Source organism: Acomys russatus, chromosome 11, assembly GCF_903995435.1.
Source record: "Acomys russatus chromosome 11, mAcoRus1.1, whole genome shotgun sequence".
Lineage (NCBI taxonomy): Eukaryota > Metazoa > Chordata > Mammalia > Rodentia > Muridae > Acomys > Acomys russatus.
Window position 1 is genome coordinate 31,553,000 of NC_067147.1, and position 18,467 is coordinate 31,571,466.

Sequence of the window (18,467 nt, forward strand, 5' to 3'; positions counted from 1 at the left end):
TCTCTTCACAGGGAGCGAAGCACTACCCTTGCCCCTGTGTTGAGATTTTCTGTTGAGAACCTGCTTTATCACACAATGATTTCCAATTGAATTCAAAGCAGCTTGAAAGTCTCAACCAAAAAAGGGCATTTCTGCAATGCGTGATAAAGGGCAGACTGACTTCAGAGAGACGTAAAGGAGTTATGGAATGAGGAAGGAATTGTTAAGGAAAGGGGGGGCCAGACTCAGGGCTTGCAAGAACTTTTTTGCCCGTGTCCCAAGAGTACCTCCTGCACATGCGCAGTGATCCCTGTTCGTCCCGCCCACAACCAATTAGGGAGAGGAGGCGGGATCCCCGGGCCGCGGTGCTGCTTGGGTAGCATCCTTGGTTACTGTTGCTAGGGTAGCAGGTCCCAGGAGAGGTGGGAGTAAGAAGTTTTAGGGGGCCCTGACTCGGAAAGGTCAAGGGTCAGTGTGGAGTCTCCGCTGGTGATGGTGAAGCAGACGATCCAGATTTTCGCTAGGGTGAAGCCCTCGGTGCGGAAGCAGCAGCAGGGGGTACGAGCCACTACATTGGAAGTGGGGCGCGTGGTGGGGTGGGCGCGGGGCGCGGGAAGGCCTCGCAGACTGCAGCCCCAAGGGCCAGCAGCCTCAACTTGGCGCCTGACACACGCGTGCACACTAGTGCACGTGGGCCCGTTTGCACACTCACCTACGCTATGTCCTATGCACAGAAAGGCGCTCCTTGCACTCTTCTGGGGCACTGCCTTTCCAGCCCTGCACACACAGCTCCAAATTGGGGCTGACCGGTTCCCAGTGGAGAAATTGGTGTGCATTATTGAAACGCACACTGGCATACTGAATCATACAATTACAGACAAGCGTGCATACGCGCTTTCTTTGGCCTTCTACAGCCTGCGGGTTTTTTTTGGGTTTTGTTTTGTTTTGTTTTGTTTTTTCGAAACAGGGTTTCTCTGTGTAGCCTTGGCTGTCCTAGACTCACTTTGTAGACCAGGCTGGCCTCGAACCCACAGCGATCCGCCTGCCTCTGCCTCCCGAGTGCTGAGATTAAAGGCATGCGCCACGACGCCCGGCGGGATATTATTATTATTATTGTTGTTGTTGTTGTTGTTGTTGTTGTTGTTGTTATTATTTATATATTTTTACCTGTCTATTTTGCTGTTCTGCAACATCCATGGTTTTTTGTTTTGTTATATTTTGTTTTTTGACGTGCATTCATTATAGATGTGCTGTATGTCCCCACACAACAAACGCCCCCGTGCCCCCCAAAAAGCATTAACCAGTCTTCATGAGATGTGTGCTAAACCTAGAAGTGTGCCAAAGTTTGGGAAGACAGATGTTCCCTCTTGGCTCCAGGGTGAGCATGTCCATGGCTGCTGTGCTTGGAGAAATCACTACCTGCCAGTTGACTCTTGTGGCTTACCTCTGGGCCTCTGCTGGGGCTTTTGTCATTTTCCTTATTTTACACACAAGGACACTGTGGGGTAGGTTAAGTAAACGGCCAGGGTACCCAGCATCTCAGTAGCAGGCACTGACTTTTGTTTAATTTTAACTTCAGTTGTTGTTTGTTTTTTCTTGAGACAAGGTCTCACTAATATAGTCCTGCCTGGCCTGGAACTCAGTGTGTAGACCAGGCTGGCCTTGAACTCACAGAGATCTGCTTGCCTCTGCTCCTGATATAATTAAAGGCATGCACCAAGTACTCCTGCCTTTAATTTAATTTTTCAAATTTACATTTGTGTCAAGAATTTTAACTGCCTTTGCACTCCCTCCATATCCTCTCTCATCTTTATGCTTTTCCCACAAGCCTCCCTCCCCGTTTCAGGTCTTATTTTTGGGTGCAAAGCACTGGGTTTAGTTTTTGTTGGTTTGTTTTTTGTTTTGTTTTTAAAGATTAGGTTTCTCTGTGTAGCCTTAGCTGTCCAGGAACTTGCTCTGGATATCAGGCTGAGCCCTAACTCACAGCGATCCACCTACTTCTGCCTGCTGGGTGCTGGGATTAAAGGCCTGTGTGCCACCACTGTCCGGCTGGCACTGAGTTTAGTTTTAATTAAGGATTTTTTTAAAGTTACACTTTTTTTCTTCAGAAAACAAACAGACAAAATGCCCAACTTTTTCTTGACTTCCAAAGTCAGACAATTTGGTTCATATTTATGAATGCCTAGAATAAGTGTATAATTGTACGTTTTATCTCTATTCTTTTTTTAGTGCTGTGTGTATATAAAGGTATAACATGGCATCTTATAATCTAGAATTTGCCTCTGGCAACTTATGTTCTTAAAATAAGCAAATTATAATGTGTCTGCCATCATCATCAGTGACCCTTTAAGAAAAGACTCCAAAGAAAACATTAGCCATTAAAAAAATGCTTCCTTTATTTTATCTTTACAAGTGTTTTGCCTGCCTGTGCATACATTTGTACAGTGCCTGCAGAGGCCAGGAAAGGCCACTGACCACCGGCAACTGGAATTACAAATGGTTGTGAGCTGCCATGTGGGTGCTGGGAATCAAACCCAGGTCCTCTTGTAAGTACTCGTAACCACCAAGCCATCTCTCCCGCCCCTAAATTAGCCCTGTTTGCTTAAAGAAATACATCAGTAGGGAGAGAACCCTGGGTGCCTCTGCCCCTCCCCCTCCCTGCAGTCATCTGCACAAAGACCCTTTAAAGCACCTGTCATATTGACTTCCTGATTCTTAGACTTTGCGCTGACTTGGCAGTCATAAAGAGAAGTTCGGCTATGGTAAGGAAGAGGCGGGCAGCATAGAGCTGGTACGCCCATGAGGAGTCTTGAAGCTGGCCTGTTTTGATGTTGCTTCTTTGCTATTTTCTTGATGGACATGTAGAATGGGCTGTTTGGTCCTCTGGGCAGTAAGCTCCAGATCATGATGTCAGATGCTGACAGAGATGTTCGTTGTGCTGCCAGCATGAGCAGGAGAGAAGAGGATGGGCAGATCCCTAGAGAGCAGCGTATCCCTGCTGTCCTTCAGGAGACTCTGCCTATTGTGGCTCGCCTTGCCCCTGCACATCTCACTGGTGTTTCTCTGTCTGGGAATCTTGTATATAGTACAAAACCAAAAGCGATTCCAAGGCTTCATCCGTCTTACTCCTTGAGCCATTAAAAATTGAATCAGACCAATTTATAGATTAGACCAGACCTAGTGTAGTCCAAGCACTCAGCTATGGTGGTGGCTGGGTGAGGGGGTGCTGGGGCGGGAGGATTGCTGTGAGTTCGAGGTCAGCTTGAGCCATAGAGTGAGCTCCGGCAAATGTTGGCTGCTACTGTATGAGACTCTGTTTGTTTTTTGTTTGTTTTATTTTGGGGTTTTTATTTCCTTGTTTGGTTGGTTTTAAACACTCCAGTGAGGGAGCATACATCTTTAATCCCAGTAGTAGGGAGGCAGAGACTGGTGTGTCTCTGTGAGTTCAAGTCCAACCAGGTCTACAAAGTGAGTTCTAAGAGAGCCAGGACCTCACACTGAGACCCTGTCTCAAAATCAATACACAGAAGGCTCGGGGCCGGGGGGGGGGGGCGGGTAGGAGAGGGAGAGGACAGCAGTGAGCAAACAACAAACAAAGGTCAAGACAACACAAACCATACATTTTTTTCTGCTTCTTTGCCTAAAGAATAACTGTTCTATCTCAGATGATAAATTCTTTATAAGAGAAAGGGTTAAAGCCACCCTGTTATAAAGCTTCGGGCTCTAAGGATGCATTTTCTTCTTCCCTTTGATGGTGGTAGTGCTAGGGTTTGAACTCAGGGCCATTTAGGTGCTAGGCAACACCCTGACACTACTGCCTTCTAGCTTTCTAAGGACTTCTCAATGCCTTGAAGAATGTCTTTTTGTTGTTTTTAGAGACAGGGTTTCTCTATGTCCTGGAACTTGCTCCATAGACCAGGCTGGTCTCAAACTTATAAAGATCTACCTGCCTTTGCCTCCCAAGTACTAGGATTAAAGGCATGTGCCACCAGTGCTTGGCATTGAGGACTGTCTTAATTACAGTTAAGTACATAATTCATTTCCTACCATAGTTCCTCCTTTTCTGATTACTGAGCACAGAGAGACACCGATTGTCTATAAAGATTTTGTTTTAACTTTTTTGACTATGTGTGAGTGTGTATTTGGGTACATGCAGGTGAGCACAGATACCATCAGAGGTCAGAGGGAGGACTGGTGGTGACTGGGTGCTGGGAAGTAAGCTTGTGTCCTCTGGAGGACTGGCAAAAGCTCTTAACCTCTGAGATCTCCAGCTTCCATTCCAAGACACAGACTTTAAAAATAAAAAGTGTGTGTCACCTCTCAGTGTTGTTCATTTCATGCCATACACTTTCATTCACTGCCTAGTTATTAAACCAGCAATGCCCAACAGAAAAGAGTTTTAAAATGTCTCTTAGGAGAAAAAAATCTAATCAGAAAGCCTTGAACCCTTAGACATTGCCCCCCGCCCAACACACATTTCTTCCTCTTTTGTTTTTTTGAAAATTTATTTTTAAAATAGCCTCTTTACCTGAATTTTTTATATTTTAAGTACGATGGTTCAAAAAGAACCTGCTTCAGCCAGGCTTGGTGACACATGCCTTAACTCCCAGCACTTGGGTTGGGGGCAGCCAGAGGTAGATTTCTGCCAGCTGGGTCAACATAGAGAGATCTAAACTAGCCAGGGTTACATAGTGAGGTCCTGTCTCAAATGAAAAAAAAAAAGGCTGCGTTGGGAATTATTCCTACTTTCTGTTAGTGTAGGTAAGCTTTCTTTGGGTAGTAATATGATTCTTAACCTCTGATCATGCAAATGACTCTAGCTTACACAGGAAGTATTGCCCCGTAAGAAAGTATTTTATTTCCTGGTGAAAGACAAGAAATCTTTCTTAAAATCTTCTTTGTATGGTGCATGACAAAATACTTCCATTTCCATTACATCATTTGAGCCCCACCCCCAGCCACTCTTGCAAGGGAGGCTGGAGGTTCTGTTTCCCATATTTTATATACAAGGGACCTTTGATTCTGAGAGCAGTGGCTGGTGACACACCTGGTAGTCGGGTTCAGCATGTAGACTTTAAATCTCAGGGTTTCTTTATAGACTTGAGTGTTGACTTTCCTGGCTAAGAAATAAAAGAGTAGGTAAGGGAGATAAGAATCAGGAAACGGTACCATTGCCAGGGTCTTAGGGCCCTCTGTTTCCACATCATCTTGGGAAGTGGAAGCGATTTCTCCCGGGTAACTTAGAAAGTAGTGGCTGAGCTGAGCTGAGCTGAAAAGAATAAGACGTCAGAGTCATGAGACAACTCATATCCTTTCAACTCACAGGACATCAAATTGCTGAAACTTGGGATTCTTGGGGATGTAACACAAACCTAGACACTCCTGATAGTTCTCTGAGAAGGTTCAGACCTCAGTATTATGTGTCTGTGTCTGAGGTTCACACATGCTCAAAAGTGCTTATGGGTTGCAGTGAGAATGTGAATTCCTTTAGAATAGAGATACTTATGTCTTTCAAGATCCTTCTCAAGGGGACAAGGGGACAAGGGAAATGTAGGTACATAATCCAATTTGCATATTAGATCACCCAAAGTTGACCAAAGCCTGGATACAGCATTGTGGTGGCTTGAATAGGAATGTCCCCCATAGGCTCCCGTATTTGAATCCTTGGTCCTCAGCTGTAGGAACTATTTCAAGAGCTTATGGAACGGTCAGCAGCTGGAGCCTTGCTGGGCGAGATATGTCACTGGATTGGGCTTGGTGGCTGTGCAGCCTTGTCCTGTTCTCAGGACACTGTCTTTGCCTCATGCTTGTGTCTGGAGTTGTGCTCTGTCTCCTGCTCTGGCATCCTGCTGTCATGCCTTCCGCCTGCCACTGTGGACTCTCCCACAGGAACGACAAGCCAAAACAAACTGTTTCTTGCATAAGTTGCTTCTGGTCATGGTGGGGGTTTTTAATCACAGTAACAAAAACTAACTAATACATGTATCAATTTAGATTTTTAATTCTTGTTCTGTGTATTTGAGCCAGGCAATGGTTCAGAGAGGACTTTACATGTTATACAGCGCTATGATATTTTGTCACGAAAGCACAGTTTTTGTACCGTTACAACGCTAAGCACAATATCCAGGTTAGAGGTCATGCTGGAAATTTACCATTGATGTCTTCTGTCTGCCTGTTGTTGTATTTTCAGATTTATTCCATAGAAGAAGATGAAAAATTAGCACCTAGCTTAGAAATTCTCTTACCCCGAGATCTGGCAGATGGCTTCGTGAACAATAAGCGAGAAAGCTACAAGTTTAAGTAAGCATTGTGTTCCTCCTCTTTGTTTCTGCTTCGTTGCTATGTTTCTGTTGCTGAGGTCCTCAGCCCCATTTCTGTGGCAAGGGTAATACGGCCATCTCAACTGGTACATAGAACTCCAGCTCATTATTGTGCCCAAGATTCAAAGGTAGGTTTCTGTGTTTGAGATAATATCCCAAGGCTGGAGAGATGGCTCTGTCAACTAAGTGGTTGCCTTCCAAGCCTGAGGAGAACCTGATTTCTCACGTGAAAGATGGGCATAGTAATGCACCCAGGAAGGGCAAGATGGAAGGCAGAGGCAGGCAGAGCCCTGTAAGCTTACAAGCCAGCTAACCTGACAAAGTTCCAGGCTGGTGAGAGGTCCTTTGTCAAACAGAGGTTGGAAGGCAACCTTGCGTGTGGATATGTAAGGTTGACTTTTGACCTCTACACTTATACTGTGAAGAATCACACTCCGCCACACACAAGTATGCACACTCACGAGTACATATAGATAGTAAAGAAGCAGCCTGACTATTGTCTCAGCTTTGCTTTGCTCTCTGTGAGTATCAAGTGCCATTATTTTCCTCTTCTGCCCACTATGGGCCAGTCCCTACGTGAAGCACACGAGTATGTGAATGTTGTGGAAGGCGAGATGTTAGCAACCAGTCTCTGTGTTATTTAGATGGTCTTTCTTTGTAATCTAAACAGTACACAGGTCTCATGTGCTCACGTGCATATCCAGTACCTATAATGTATTGTGGGACATCCACCTCAACTGGGTCTATCCTGAAATGAGATACCATGTAAAGTGTCCATTTATCTGAATATTCAATATGAAAAAAGTACAGAGAGTGTAAAACATCTCAGGATCTGATCCCATATCATAGCGACAAAAATTGGGATATAATGTATTAGTCTAATTAATTTCCCAGGCTCCTTTTTACTAAAAAAAAAAAAAAAAAAAAAAAACCAAACTGCAGCTGGGACACTTTAAATATCATATGTGGATGTCTTTCTCTTAGTGCTTAGCCACATGGACAAGGTGAATGCCCCAACCATCCACTCCTGGTCTTTCTTCACTGCCAGTTTGAGGGATGAGAGGTCCAGGCTATGGGGATAGGAGGGACTAGGTCCTTTAGATAGACAAGTGTCTGTCTGCGTGAAGAAAGAAAGGGAACCGGTGAGGCTTATGGAACAAGCAAGGGACATAAGGGAAAAAGGCAGATGAAAGGGCACTGAGAGGCCAGATTATACAGAACCTCATGAGTCACTAGAACTGTCCCCTTAAGTGCCACTGGTAGGAAATAGATGGTGCTGGGAAGGATGAAGCCATCACACTCCTGTTGCAGGAATAGCATGGCACTTGCTGACCTGCAGTAACATGGCACTTGATGACATATTTAGCACATACTGTAAGGGTAAGGAGGACAGGTAAAAACTGCTGTAGCCTGGCCTTGGTGGGCAGTGGAGTGATGAGAAATATCCAGTGTATTCAATTCTGCATCCATGGGTCTAACCAATATAGGGATAGAAAGAATTAAAACTGTCTTTGCTGAAAATACACAGGCTCTTTGGTCGTCTTTCCAGAGACGGCACAGTATAAAGCCACTTACATGACATTTGCATTGTATTAGATACTGTGAGCACTATAGAATGTATAGAAAGAGGTACGTGGACCATATGCAAATGCTTTATGTAAGAGATCTGTACACCTGCAGATCTTGGTGTCTGAAGATGCCTAGGCATGACTCTAATTGGATTCTGGGTATTTGGAGGTCAGAGTTTTGATAGAGCTTGCCAGTGAATTCATTACAGAGTAAAACAGAAAGATAGGAGTCAAAGGTACCAGGGAGTTTGGGAATAAGAATTTAGAAGGATGGAGTTGTCATCTGTGTGGTGAGGAAGATTTTGAAAAAGGCTTCAGACAGGAAGGTTAGCCTGTGTGCAATTGAAATGGGTGTTAGGCAAAGCCCACACAACATCTTAATGAATGTAAGGACAGTATGGTCATCTGGAACCCCACGCTCTGCCTCGGTGTGTTATTTATGGGCATTAAGACCCCAAGTCATCTCTTATCTCCGTGGGCCTCGACTTCATCTTCATAAGAGATTTGACTGAACTTGTTACCGCTGTTCTGAATTCTAGGATTCTCTTTTGTTCTTCAGAAGACAGCTGGTCGAAGTTCCTCTCCAGGTTGTAAGATAACTCTGCTGTGAAAATGAATGTTTGGAGATGGTGATAGTTGGTGCTTAATGTATCATTACTTTGTATGTTATAAACTTTATCTTGAAGTCTTCATTCTGAAGAAGGTAGATAATAGAGAAATCTGGATTGTTTCTTCTTCCACTGTTCTTTTAAAGACCACAGGATATAATTTAAAAATGATTACAAAATTTTTAAAAATTTTAAAATACTAAGCTTAAAATTGAAAAATATTAAAATTATGTATGCGTGTGTACATGCATGTGAGTGCAGGTGCCCATGGAGGCCAGAAGGGGCATCGGATCCCTGGCGTTGGATTCACAGGTGGCTGCAAGCTGCCCTATGTCAGCGTATAATTCACCATTTGCTCATCTCAAACAAAGGCTGTAAGCCCTAAATATCCTTTGATCCTTGATGATACATTTCTTTCTATTTTATATTTCTAATCTTAGCTCTGGGTATCCATCAGAACCCTTTGATGGTAACAACTGTATTATATGTCCTCTGTAGCCTTGCTGCATTAGTCAAATGTGGCCAGTTGACTTGTGTAGGAAAGCATGTTGACCAGAGCATATAGTCCCCAAAAGCTGCTTAAGATGCCCTCAGAAGTTTTTGCTTGAACGTTTTTACTTTAGAGACCGAACCTCCTCAACTTTTATTTTGAAATACTGTAAGGTACTGTAAAGAGATCCTAGCTGGTAAAGCGAGCTTGAGAAGCTTTGAAAGCTTGAAAACCTTTGTTCGATCCCTAGAACCCACGTTTTAAATGCCACATGGGCTGGCATGTTATGATCCCAGAAGCAGAGAGGTAGAGGCAGGTAAATCCTTGGGGCTTACTGGCCAGCCAGCCTAGCCTACTTGGTGAGTTCCAGGGCAGTAAGAGCTGTCTTTAAAACCAAAGGAGGATCAAACCTGAGGAAAGACACACAAGGCTGCCTTCTGATCTCTACATGTGAACATACACACAGACACACAGGCACACTCTCTCTAGCACGCATGCAACTGCACTTGTATACACTTAAACACATACTCATGCATGCAGCTGCATCTATATACAGATAAACACACACAGAGAAATTTAAATACATAGAAAACATAAAAATAGACCGGTCAATGCTTTCTGTGGAAGATTCTCTTTTGTGTTGTTTTAGTGGTGGCTGTACTCACTGTCAGCACCTCGCTTCACTACAAGAGAACAGATTGCCTCACCTGAGTGTTCTGCTCTGCTGGCAGTCCCGTACCAAACTCAAGAGTGATTCTGCAAGGATGATGAAACAGATGCTCTGTCACGTCCCAGAACTCCTGTCTCTGCCATTCTGACAAAGACCCAATTTTGCAGGATAGAGGAGTCTTTTCTGACTTTTGAGTCATGGGCAAAAAAATGATGCAATAGCATCCCAAAGCTGGCATCATCCATCGCAGAAGGGAGAGGTACCTAATGTGTGGGCAATAAACTGCGGATGCCCTCAGAAGTTTTGCTCAAAAGTTTTTACTTTAGAGAGTGAGCGGAGGTTGCGCCGTTCACAATTGCATTCTTTCCTCCCTGGGCAGGCATCAGAAGTCTAAGGGCCTTTCACATCCCCTTCTTGGGTTTGCAACCCATGCAGGTCTGGAGGTTTGACTCTGATGCCAGCCTCAGACACTGTCCTTCTTGCGGGCTAAAAATATACAGTTTATTATTTGGTTCAAAGCTGGTGTGATTTTTTTTTCAGAGGTGGACAATCGTACAGATCTTGTCAAAGCCATATTGTTTACCCACCATTTGTGAGCAAGAATACAATGGCACAGTGTCAGGGGATGACAGAGCAAACATTGTGTTAGGTTTGGTAAGCCCGATGATGTCAGCATGGGGTCATTTACAAACGTGTTTATGAAAACAAGATTCATTAATCCAACAGCGTTTGAAGGCCCAGCTTTGAGATAATTACCACTTTCACATTGCAGATTTCAAAGGATTTTTGACCAAGATGCTAAACAAGAGATCATTTTTGAGATCATTGCCAAGCCAGTCGCTGAGAGGTAGGATTTCCCAGACTGTTCGGTGGGCTCGTGGCTTTTCATCTTGTCTTCAGTCCTCGGGTAATTGTGGTAACTCTCTTCCATGTATCAATCATACACTCAGGCTACAGGGCATGAAACAGCGATAGCACCTAATTATTTATATGAATAGCTGTTTGTTTGGGACTCAGATTGTGATCCTAGAAGCAAACCAGAGATGCAGTCTCATTTTAAAGGCCCAGTGTGAGGCTGGAGAGATGACTCGGTAGCTAAGAGTGCATTCTGTACTTGCAGAGGTCAGAGTTCAGCCCCCCACCCCCAACACATCCACCGGACAGCTCACAACCTCCTGGGACTCCAGCTGCAGGGATCTGACACCCTCTCATGGCCTCCAAGGGCACCCATGCAATGTGCACATACTAACACGCAGACACATACACCCAAACACATAAGGGAATCACTTCAAAGGTTCCATAACCAGGGATGATAAGGCTGACACTGCTCAAAGTGGGGTGGGTGGCTACTGGTATTGGAAATCTAGATGATTTTCTAGCTGTTAGTTCAGACTTTTCCCTTGATTCAATATTTCTTTTAGTATTACTATTAATTTTCATGTGTGTCTATTTGTGTAGTATATATGTGTGTGTGTTTCCATGTGTGTTTGCATATGCATTATCAGTGCTTGGGAGTGTGGAAACTAGAGGTCACTGGAGGTCACATCGCGATGTCTTCCTCAGTAGCTTCTCCACCTCCTTGTTTGAGACAAAAGTCTCTCACTGAACCCAAAGTTCACCATTTCAGCAAGAATAGTTGGCCCTAGGACCTGCCTGTTTCATCCCCATTGATAGGACTGAATATATACACGACTAGGCCTAGCTTTTAACACGGGTGCTGGGAATCTGACTCAGGACTTCATTCTTACGCAGCAAGCAGGCACTTTACCCACTGAGGCATTTCCTCGCCCCCCCCCCCAGACTCTCAAACAAATGATTAGTGGACAAAGAATAAGGTTAAAAGGTGACACTCAGGAGGCCTAAGGTTGTGTAGGTCTGCTCTACTTCAGTGGCCTGTCAAAGCTTGGCCCTTGCTTTCTAGGGCCATCAGTTTCAGTGTACCTAGATAGTTCCGGGCTGTAATAATGCCATTTGCATGGTAGCTGCTGGTCAGTCAGGTACAAACATATTGATGTATCTTGCCAAAGTCTCCTTGGGTCTAGATCAGCATTCTCAACCTGTGGGTCATGGCAAGCCTCTATCTCCAAAAATATTTACATGAAGACCAAGAATGGTGGCAAAGTTACAGTTATGACGTAGCACCGAAAACAATTTTATGGTTTGGGGTCACCACCACATGAGGACCTGTATTAAAGGGTTGCAGCATTCAGAAGGTTGAGAACCACTGCTCCAGATGGCCATGCCCTTGACAAACACGGGGTGTCACTGGGAGCAACTGCTGATCAGGTTGCGTTCTGAGCCTGAAGCCACTGGAATGGTTCAGTGACCATTCATCTCCACAGCTAAGAGGAAATATATCTCTGCTAAACGAAGCCAGTTTTCTAGCCCACTAGTTCATGGAGCTTTCCTGTGAACAAGAAGAGGAACCCATTGTCGCACTTTGTCCCTCACACTCTTCTGTGCTGTGGACCTTTCCGAAAGCAAGCTCTTTTTGTCTCATACAGTTTCCCTTCATTAAAAATAAATACAGTCAAACAGCCTTTAACTGTTTCTTCCATAACCACAACCAGGCTGCCTATTTTTTGGATTAAATTCAGGTTGCCCTAGTTAGATGGCAAACACGGATGAAACCACACTCCTTCCGATAACCATATGGGTTCTGTTATTTTTTTCAGAGAGGTAGTCTTTCATTTAATTTTAAAAAGCTGTATTTAGGTATGTGCGTGTGGACACACACACGTGTGTAGGTACCTGCACAGGACAGAAGCGGGCATCGGATTCATGGATGGTCATGAGCTAACATGTGGGTGCTGGGAAACAAGCCTAGGTCCTCTGCAAGAGCAGGAAGTACTCCTGACTGTTGAACCAGCTCTTCAACCTCTGGTCTTTGTGCTTTATTTTGAAGCTTCCTTCACTCATTCCTGGAGGAAACCTTGTTTCTGTTTCCTGAGACCCGGGGTCTTCCTCCTTTGCTGACTCCCTCATCCCCATTCCCTACTTTAAGCCTCTGCCCTTTTCCTCAGCTTTTTTTTTTTTATCTGAAGACAATGATAATATATTCACAGATGACTCCAAGATACTTCTAGCCATTCCTGTTTGCCTTACTGTCCTTCCAAAGAATGATAGACGGCGAAGGCCAAGAGAAGGCAAGGCCTTCTTAGAAATTCTTTCTCCACAGATGGGTAGTGATGGACATAAGCTGGCAAGACTTTTACTCTAGTGTTTCGATTTGTAACTGACTATCCATAGCACAGCCATAGTTAAGACTCACATCAAATAGCTGAGGTGTGGCAGGGTACGACAGTGAGTTTGCTTGGTTCTTTGTCACTTGCAAATCCAAATATCTTCACCTGGAGCGTGAGCTTGCCTGGTGGGATTTCTGACCTTCTTTGAATTTTGGGCTCCCATTTTATACCTACCCTTGAATTATACATCAGAGTTCACAGAATATTCCTTGCTAATTAGCAAACGTTTTTTTAACCATTGTTAGAAGAATACGTTCATGTGTAGGGCAGAGTGCTTTGACAGCTTCAGAGTGCTTTCCTGTGGAGAATCTGACTCAGTTCATGCAGGAATCTTGTGGAGTCTCAGATGTGGTAACTCTTGCTTTAGGTGAGAAATCAGGACTCCGGGCATCTGAAGGATGTTTGCTGGACCACACAGTAATGAAGCTGTAGATGTGAGACAGGAGCAGATCTCCTCTCCCCGTGATTTGACCCTAGTGTGGCTTTAATCACACTTTTAGCATCTGTCATCCTTGCTAAACTCATGGGTGTGACTCGTCACTGAAAGGTTATTTTTCTAACTTCATCCCAACTTCCCTCTCAGCATCATTCAGCCATGTTACTCAGCTCCTTCCTCCTGGTCTTTGAGAAGGGGAGAATGAGATGTGGGTTTGTCTGGGTCAGTATATTGCTGATGGTCCCACAGCTTACCCACATACAGTCACCATTCCGTGAGCTCAAATGATAGGTCTTGTATTTGCCCCTAATATGTCTTCCTTCAGTATAAAGACTCCCAGAAGAAAGTAATTAGATCATATAAATTAAATTGTATCCATCATTCACTCAGTGAAATGAAGTAGATACATACTTGATTAATTCACTCCTTTTGATACAGAATCTTACTTCATAGCCCTGGCTGGCCTGGAGCATGCCGTGTAGACCAGGCTTGGCTCAAACTCACAGAGATCCTCCTGCCCTTGTGCTTAGATTAATGGTGCACTTGGCCTCATTTAGGAACTATTAACAAAGAGTTAATGGTCTGTCAGGCCTAGACTATAATCCTAGCTCTTGGAAGGCTGAGGCAGGAGTTCACTAATCTAAGGCCAACCTGGTCTATAGGACTAAGAAACACGCATATACACAATTAAAAAAGAAAATAGAAAAATCTCACGAGAAAACAAAAACAAAAACAAAACAACAACCAAAAACCCAAAAACCCTAACAAGTGTCTGTTCATATGTCACCTTCCCAAGGAGGCATACCCTGGCCATCCTTGTTAAAACTGCATGCCCTCCCTCACCACCATGGTGTTCCCGATGTGCCCCCCATCCCCCTGCCACTAGCTGGTGTATATTTGTGGGGCTGGGGTACTGTGGAACTGGGAGGAGGCAGTCAGAGTAGGAGGAGCAGGGTCCAGTTTTGTCCAACCCTGGAAATATCTCGAGTGAGATTGATAAGAATGGGGACCACTCAGGATGGGAATCACTCACTTCTCTGCTCTGGGCCTGCTTGCCTGTGTGCATCCCTCCACCCTTGACCTCATCAGAGGAAGTGACCTAGCTGGAGCCAGATTAAACTTCCTCTCTTCTTATAAAGTCACATCCAGCAAGCACCTGGAATTCCTCTTCATGCAAATAAGGCATTCCCAGCACCTTTGCCCAGCCAATGATGTACACTCACCCAAAAGCCTCTATCCACTTCTGAAAGGTTTAAATAGCTTTTGTTCTCCATAATTTTATGAGCTGCTCAATCAAGCCTGCCTCCTGAGAGTCCGTTCTTATCGCGCTCACTGGCTGATTGAAGTCTCCATTACCCTCAGCCGTTCTACCTCGCTTTCCCTCTCAGGCCACTAATATGGTCCTGGGTGATCACCATTAATAGTTGAGGGGCGGGGGAACAGAGTGGGAGCAACATATATCTCACCCACAGTGCTCATCACCTGAAATGTCATTCCTTGTGCACTGTGTGTGTTGTTCCCTGTCTCTGCTGTTACGTCAGGGGTTGTCTGTTCTGCTCATGGTGGATTTTCAGGCACCTCAGTAGGTATCCAGCAGGCGTCTGTGGAGTTAGTGATGTCCAAAGCTGTTAGATAAAACACACGGTTTCTATTCCAGCCAAAAATTAAGCACAGGACTGCAAGGGGCTTTTCCTTGTTTGCACAAAAGGCAAATCACAGTCTCGATTATCTAAATTGTTCACAACTAATGCTTTTGTGTTTTGCTTATTTTAATTAATGGAAATTCCTGGTGTGGAGACATGCACTTGCTCTGTGCTCATTAGGGTGCTTTGTCGTTGTTGCATGTTTTGAGCCACAGTGGATTTTCAGAACACTGAAAACTTGGTTATAAAAATGAAAACGGCTTTAAAAATAACTCTCAGTGGCTTACTTCATACTTACCTGTTAAGAATATTTATTCCCAGGCTGGAGAGCTAGCCCAGTGGTTAAGATCACTTGCTGTTCTTGTAGAGGGACCAAAGTTCACTTCCCAGCACCCACATAGCATCTCAGGACTGCTTGTGATTCCAGCCCTGGGAATCTTGTGCTCTCTTCTGGCCTCTTCGGGCATTGCACTCATATGCACATACACAGGTAGCAGGCATACACGTGGTTAAAAACAAAAAAAATAAACTGTTTACTTTAAAAGGATATGTATCTCTTCTGAGGCCGCATTTTGCCTCCAACTCAGTGTTGACAAGTGCAGTGTGGTTTTGCTGAGGAGTGTTGTCATTTCTCCAGCTTTGGATCCCTAGCTGATTTTCTTAGGACTATTTTCATTCATAACTTAGTATCCTTCATCTGTGGCTCTTTAGGGATCCACACAGTTATTGACCTGTACTCAGTCCCATGCAGTGGAATTCAATTAGTACTTCTTTTCTCTCTGTTTCAATTTGACATTACTTTATGTTGAAAACACTAAGTTTTCTTTACCTTAAGACAACAATCAGAGCAGTATTTTAACTAGGGAAACTTTTATATATTAAAAAAAAAAACCCTGAATTGTGGACTAGAGCTATATCTCAGTGGAAGAACACTTGGCTAGCATAGATGATGTCCTAAATTCAGTTTCCAGCAAAACACACACACACACACACACACACACACACACACACACACACACACACACACACAGATACACATCTGTTCTATTTAAAGATACAGACTTGATGTGTGCATGTGTGTATGTATGTTGTAATATATTTGTGTGTATTGCTGTGTGTGCACTGGCATGTGGGGTACACACGAATGTGGGGCCAGTGAGTGATACCTGTTACCTTTCTCTTGCTCTCCACATTATCTTTTGAAATAGAGTCCCTCCTCACTGTACCTGTAACTAACCTGTTGGCTAGACTAGTTGGCCAGGAAGCCCCAGGCATCCTCCTGCCTCAACTCTGCCCAGCACTAGGATTGCAGACACACCCCTCCACACCTGGCCTTCTACATGGATGCCGTGGAGCTGAGCTTAGGCGGCCATGTTTGTGGATCTGCACTTCGGTCACCATAATTGCATGGTGCTTTGTTGACTGAACCGTCTCCCAGCCCTCCAGCATTGCTTCTTTAATGGATGGGATTGTGCTGAAAGCTGATGTGTTGTCCCTGTTTCCCAAACAGGAAATATTAGGTTCAGAACAACCCAATCTGGATTTTCAAGGAAGCTACTTAGCTGAAGTTAATTTGTAGTTATGACATTAAAATTTGATTAGCAACTTTAAAAATAATGGAAAGAGTCAGTGTAGTGGCTCAAGGTTGATATCCCAGTATGTGTGAGAGCAGAGCGAGGCGGGAAGATTGCCTCAAGTGCAGCCCCAATCTGGGTTGTATAATCCTAGGTCATCCTGGTCTGTGGAGACCATGTTTTAAAAAGCCAAACAAATAGTAATGATAACAACAACAAAAATAGACCGTGGATGACTGCAGGAGGAGTGACAGCCGGGCAGGTACGCCTGTGCTTCTGGTTGACAGACAAGGGATAGCAAAGCCAGAGGCCCATCTCTCCCAGTGAATCTGATTTTGTCAAGTTGACAGTTAACCTTAGCCAACTGAGATTGGAAGGAACTTCAGGACCTTTAAACTCCCCACATTGAGTGAGACCTGCCAGCGCCTAGAAGGCTCCCATATCCAACTGCTCTGAGACACAGGTACATGCCACACCGACAGTCTCTGATCCTGACTTTCTCTACAAGGCATCAAATCAGAAAGCCCCTCCCTCTCTGCCACCAAACATGCATCTGTCCTTCCTAAGTCTGTCTTCCTCTTCTGTCCAAATGTCTCTCTTAACTCACCTTTACTGTGAGGGCTTTGCCTGTTCTGGTTCAAGTCCAACTGGAATTTAAGAATTAATAAAAGATAAATATAGCAGGGCCAATGAAATGTGAATTGCATGTAAACACACTGCAAGGCCCTCACTATACTAAAAATTATTTAATCTGTGTCTGAGATGCAAATATAAATGACCATCATGCATTTTTTTCTGGCATCTCTACTTTCCACCTTTGTCCAGTGATCTTGACTCTGTGTGTTTCGTTTTTGAGATTCTGATGTGCAGCAGTGGGCCCAACTATGCGGATATTATCCTTTCTCGAAGGCTGCATTTCCCTTTGCCTGCAGCCACTTCCATCTACCCTCCTCTTGTTGGTTTCCCAGCCTCTGTCTCCCAATTCTGCCCCACCTCCATTCCTGCCCCAGGCAGTGTTTATTTATACTTGTCACTTTGAAGTTAACTTGAGTCTTTCCCTCATCCTCAACATTCAGCCCAGAACTTGTTAAATTTGGGCAGAGACCTCATGCAAGGCCAGGTAACTGACTCGGAGAGTTATGGGGACATTGGCAACAGTAAAGGACTTCTGAACACACCACAACCAGAAGTTAATTAGTTAATTCAAAATCAGATGCTTAGTAATTCCTGGTGTAGATAGGCATGTTGTTCACTCTTTATTAATCAATACAGTAAATTATTATGGCAACAGTTTTTTGTTTTTATTTTTGTTTTACCAGCTAGTCCACCAATGACTGACACAGAGAGACTATGATTTATTATTAAGCTGTAAGCAGTATTCTGGGCAGATTCTGAACTATTCTAATCCTAGTACCTTTAAAACCTGCATAAAAGCCAATCACTTGCCAATCTGATGACTCCAGGGGCAGCTTCTGCTCCATTGGCCTGTCCTTACAGCCATGTGGTCACCTCCATCTTTCTTCCTCTCTCTCCAGTTTCCTCCCCACCTGCTGCTCTGCTGCGTTCTCCCTCTCTCTTCTCCTTTCTCAAACCCAAGCCCTGGCACCTGAAACTCCGCCTCCCTCTCTTCTACCCAGTCATAGGCTTCAGCATCTTTATTTAGGCAGTCAGGGATAATTGGGAAGCATTCCTTACCATCACGTGGTTATAGGAGATCATTCAACATTCATAACAATGCCCATGACAAGGCAGTAAGCAGATCTCAAGGCACTGAAATCAGCATCTGAAAACACAGTTGGCCCTTCCTTCAACAGATTCTGACATATTCCTGGCCGTGTTGGCCTGTGTTACATCCCAGGACTTCACTGCAGCCACCTGTGTTGCACACCATGAGTTTACTGCAGCTACATGCATCGCATCATCATGTGACTTCT

At 44.3% G+C, this 18,467-nt stretch overlaps 1 protein-coding gene across 1 annotated transcript in view; it reads left to right on the top strand.

Moving 5' to 3' along the window:
* The first annotated feature begins 390 nt into the window (after nt 1–390).
* Kif6 (kinesin family member 6) overlaps nt 391–18,467 on the top strand; it is a 275,255-nt gene continuing 257,178 nt past the window's right edge. Inside the window, 3 exon segments of the mRNA XM_051152685.1 lie at nt 391–537; nt 6,170–6,279; nt 10,408–10,482. Of these exon segments, the coding sequence (XP_051008642.1) occupies nt 472–537; nt 6,170–6,279; nt 10,408–10,482 (251 nt within the window). The 5' untranslated portion in view covers nt 391–471.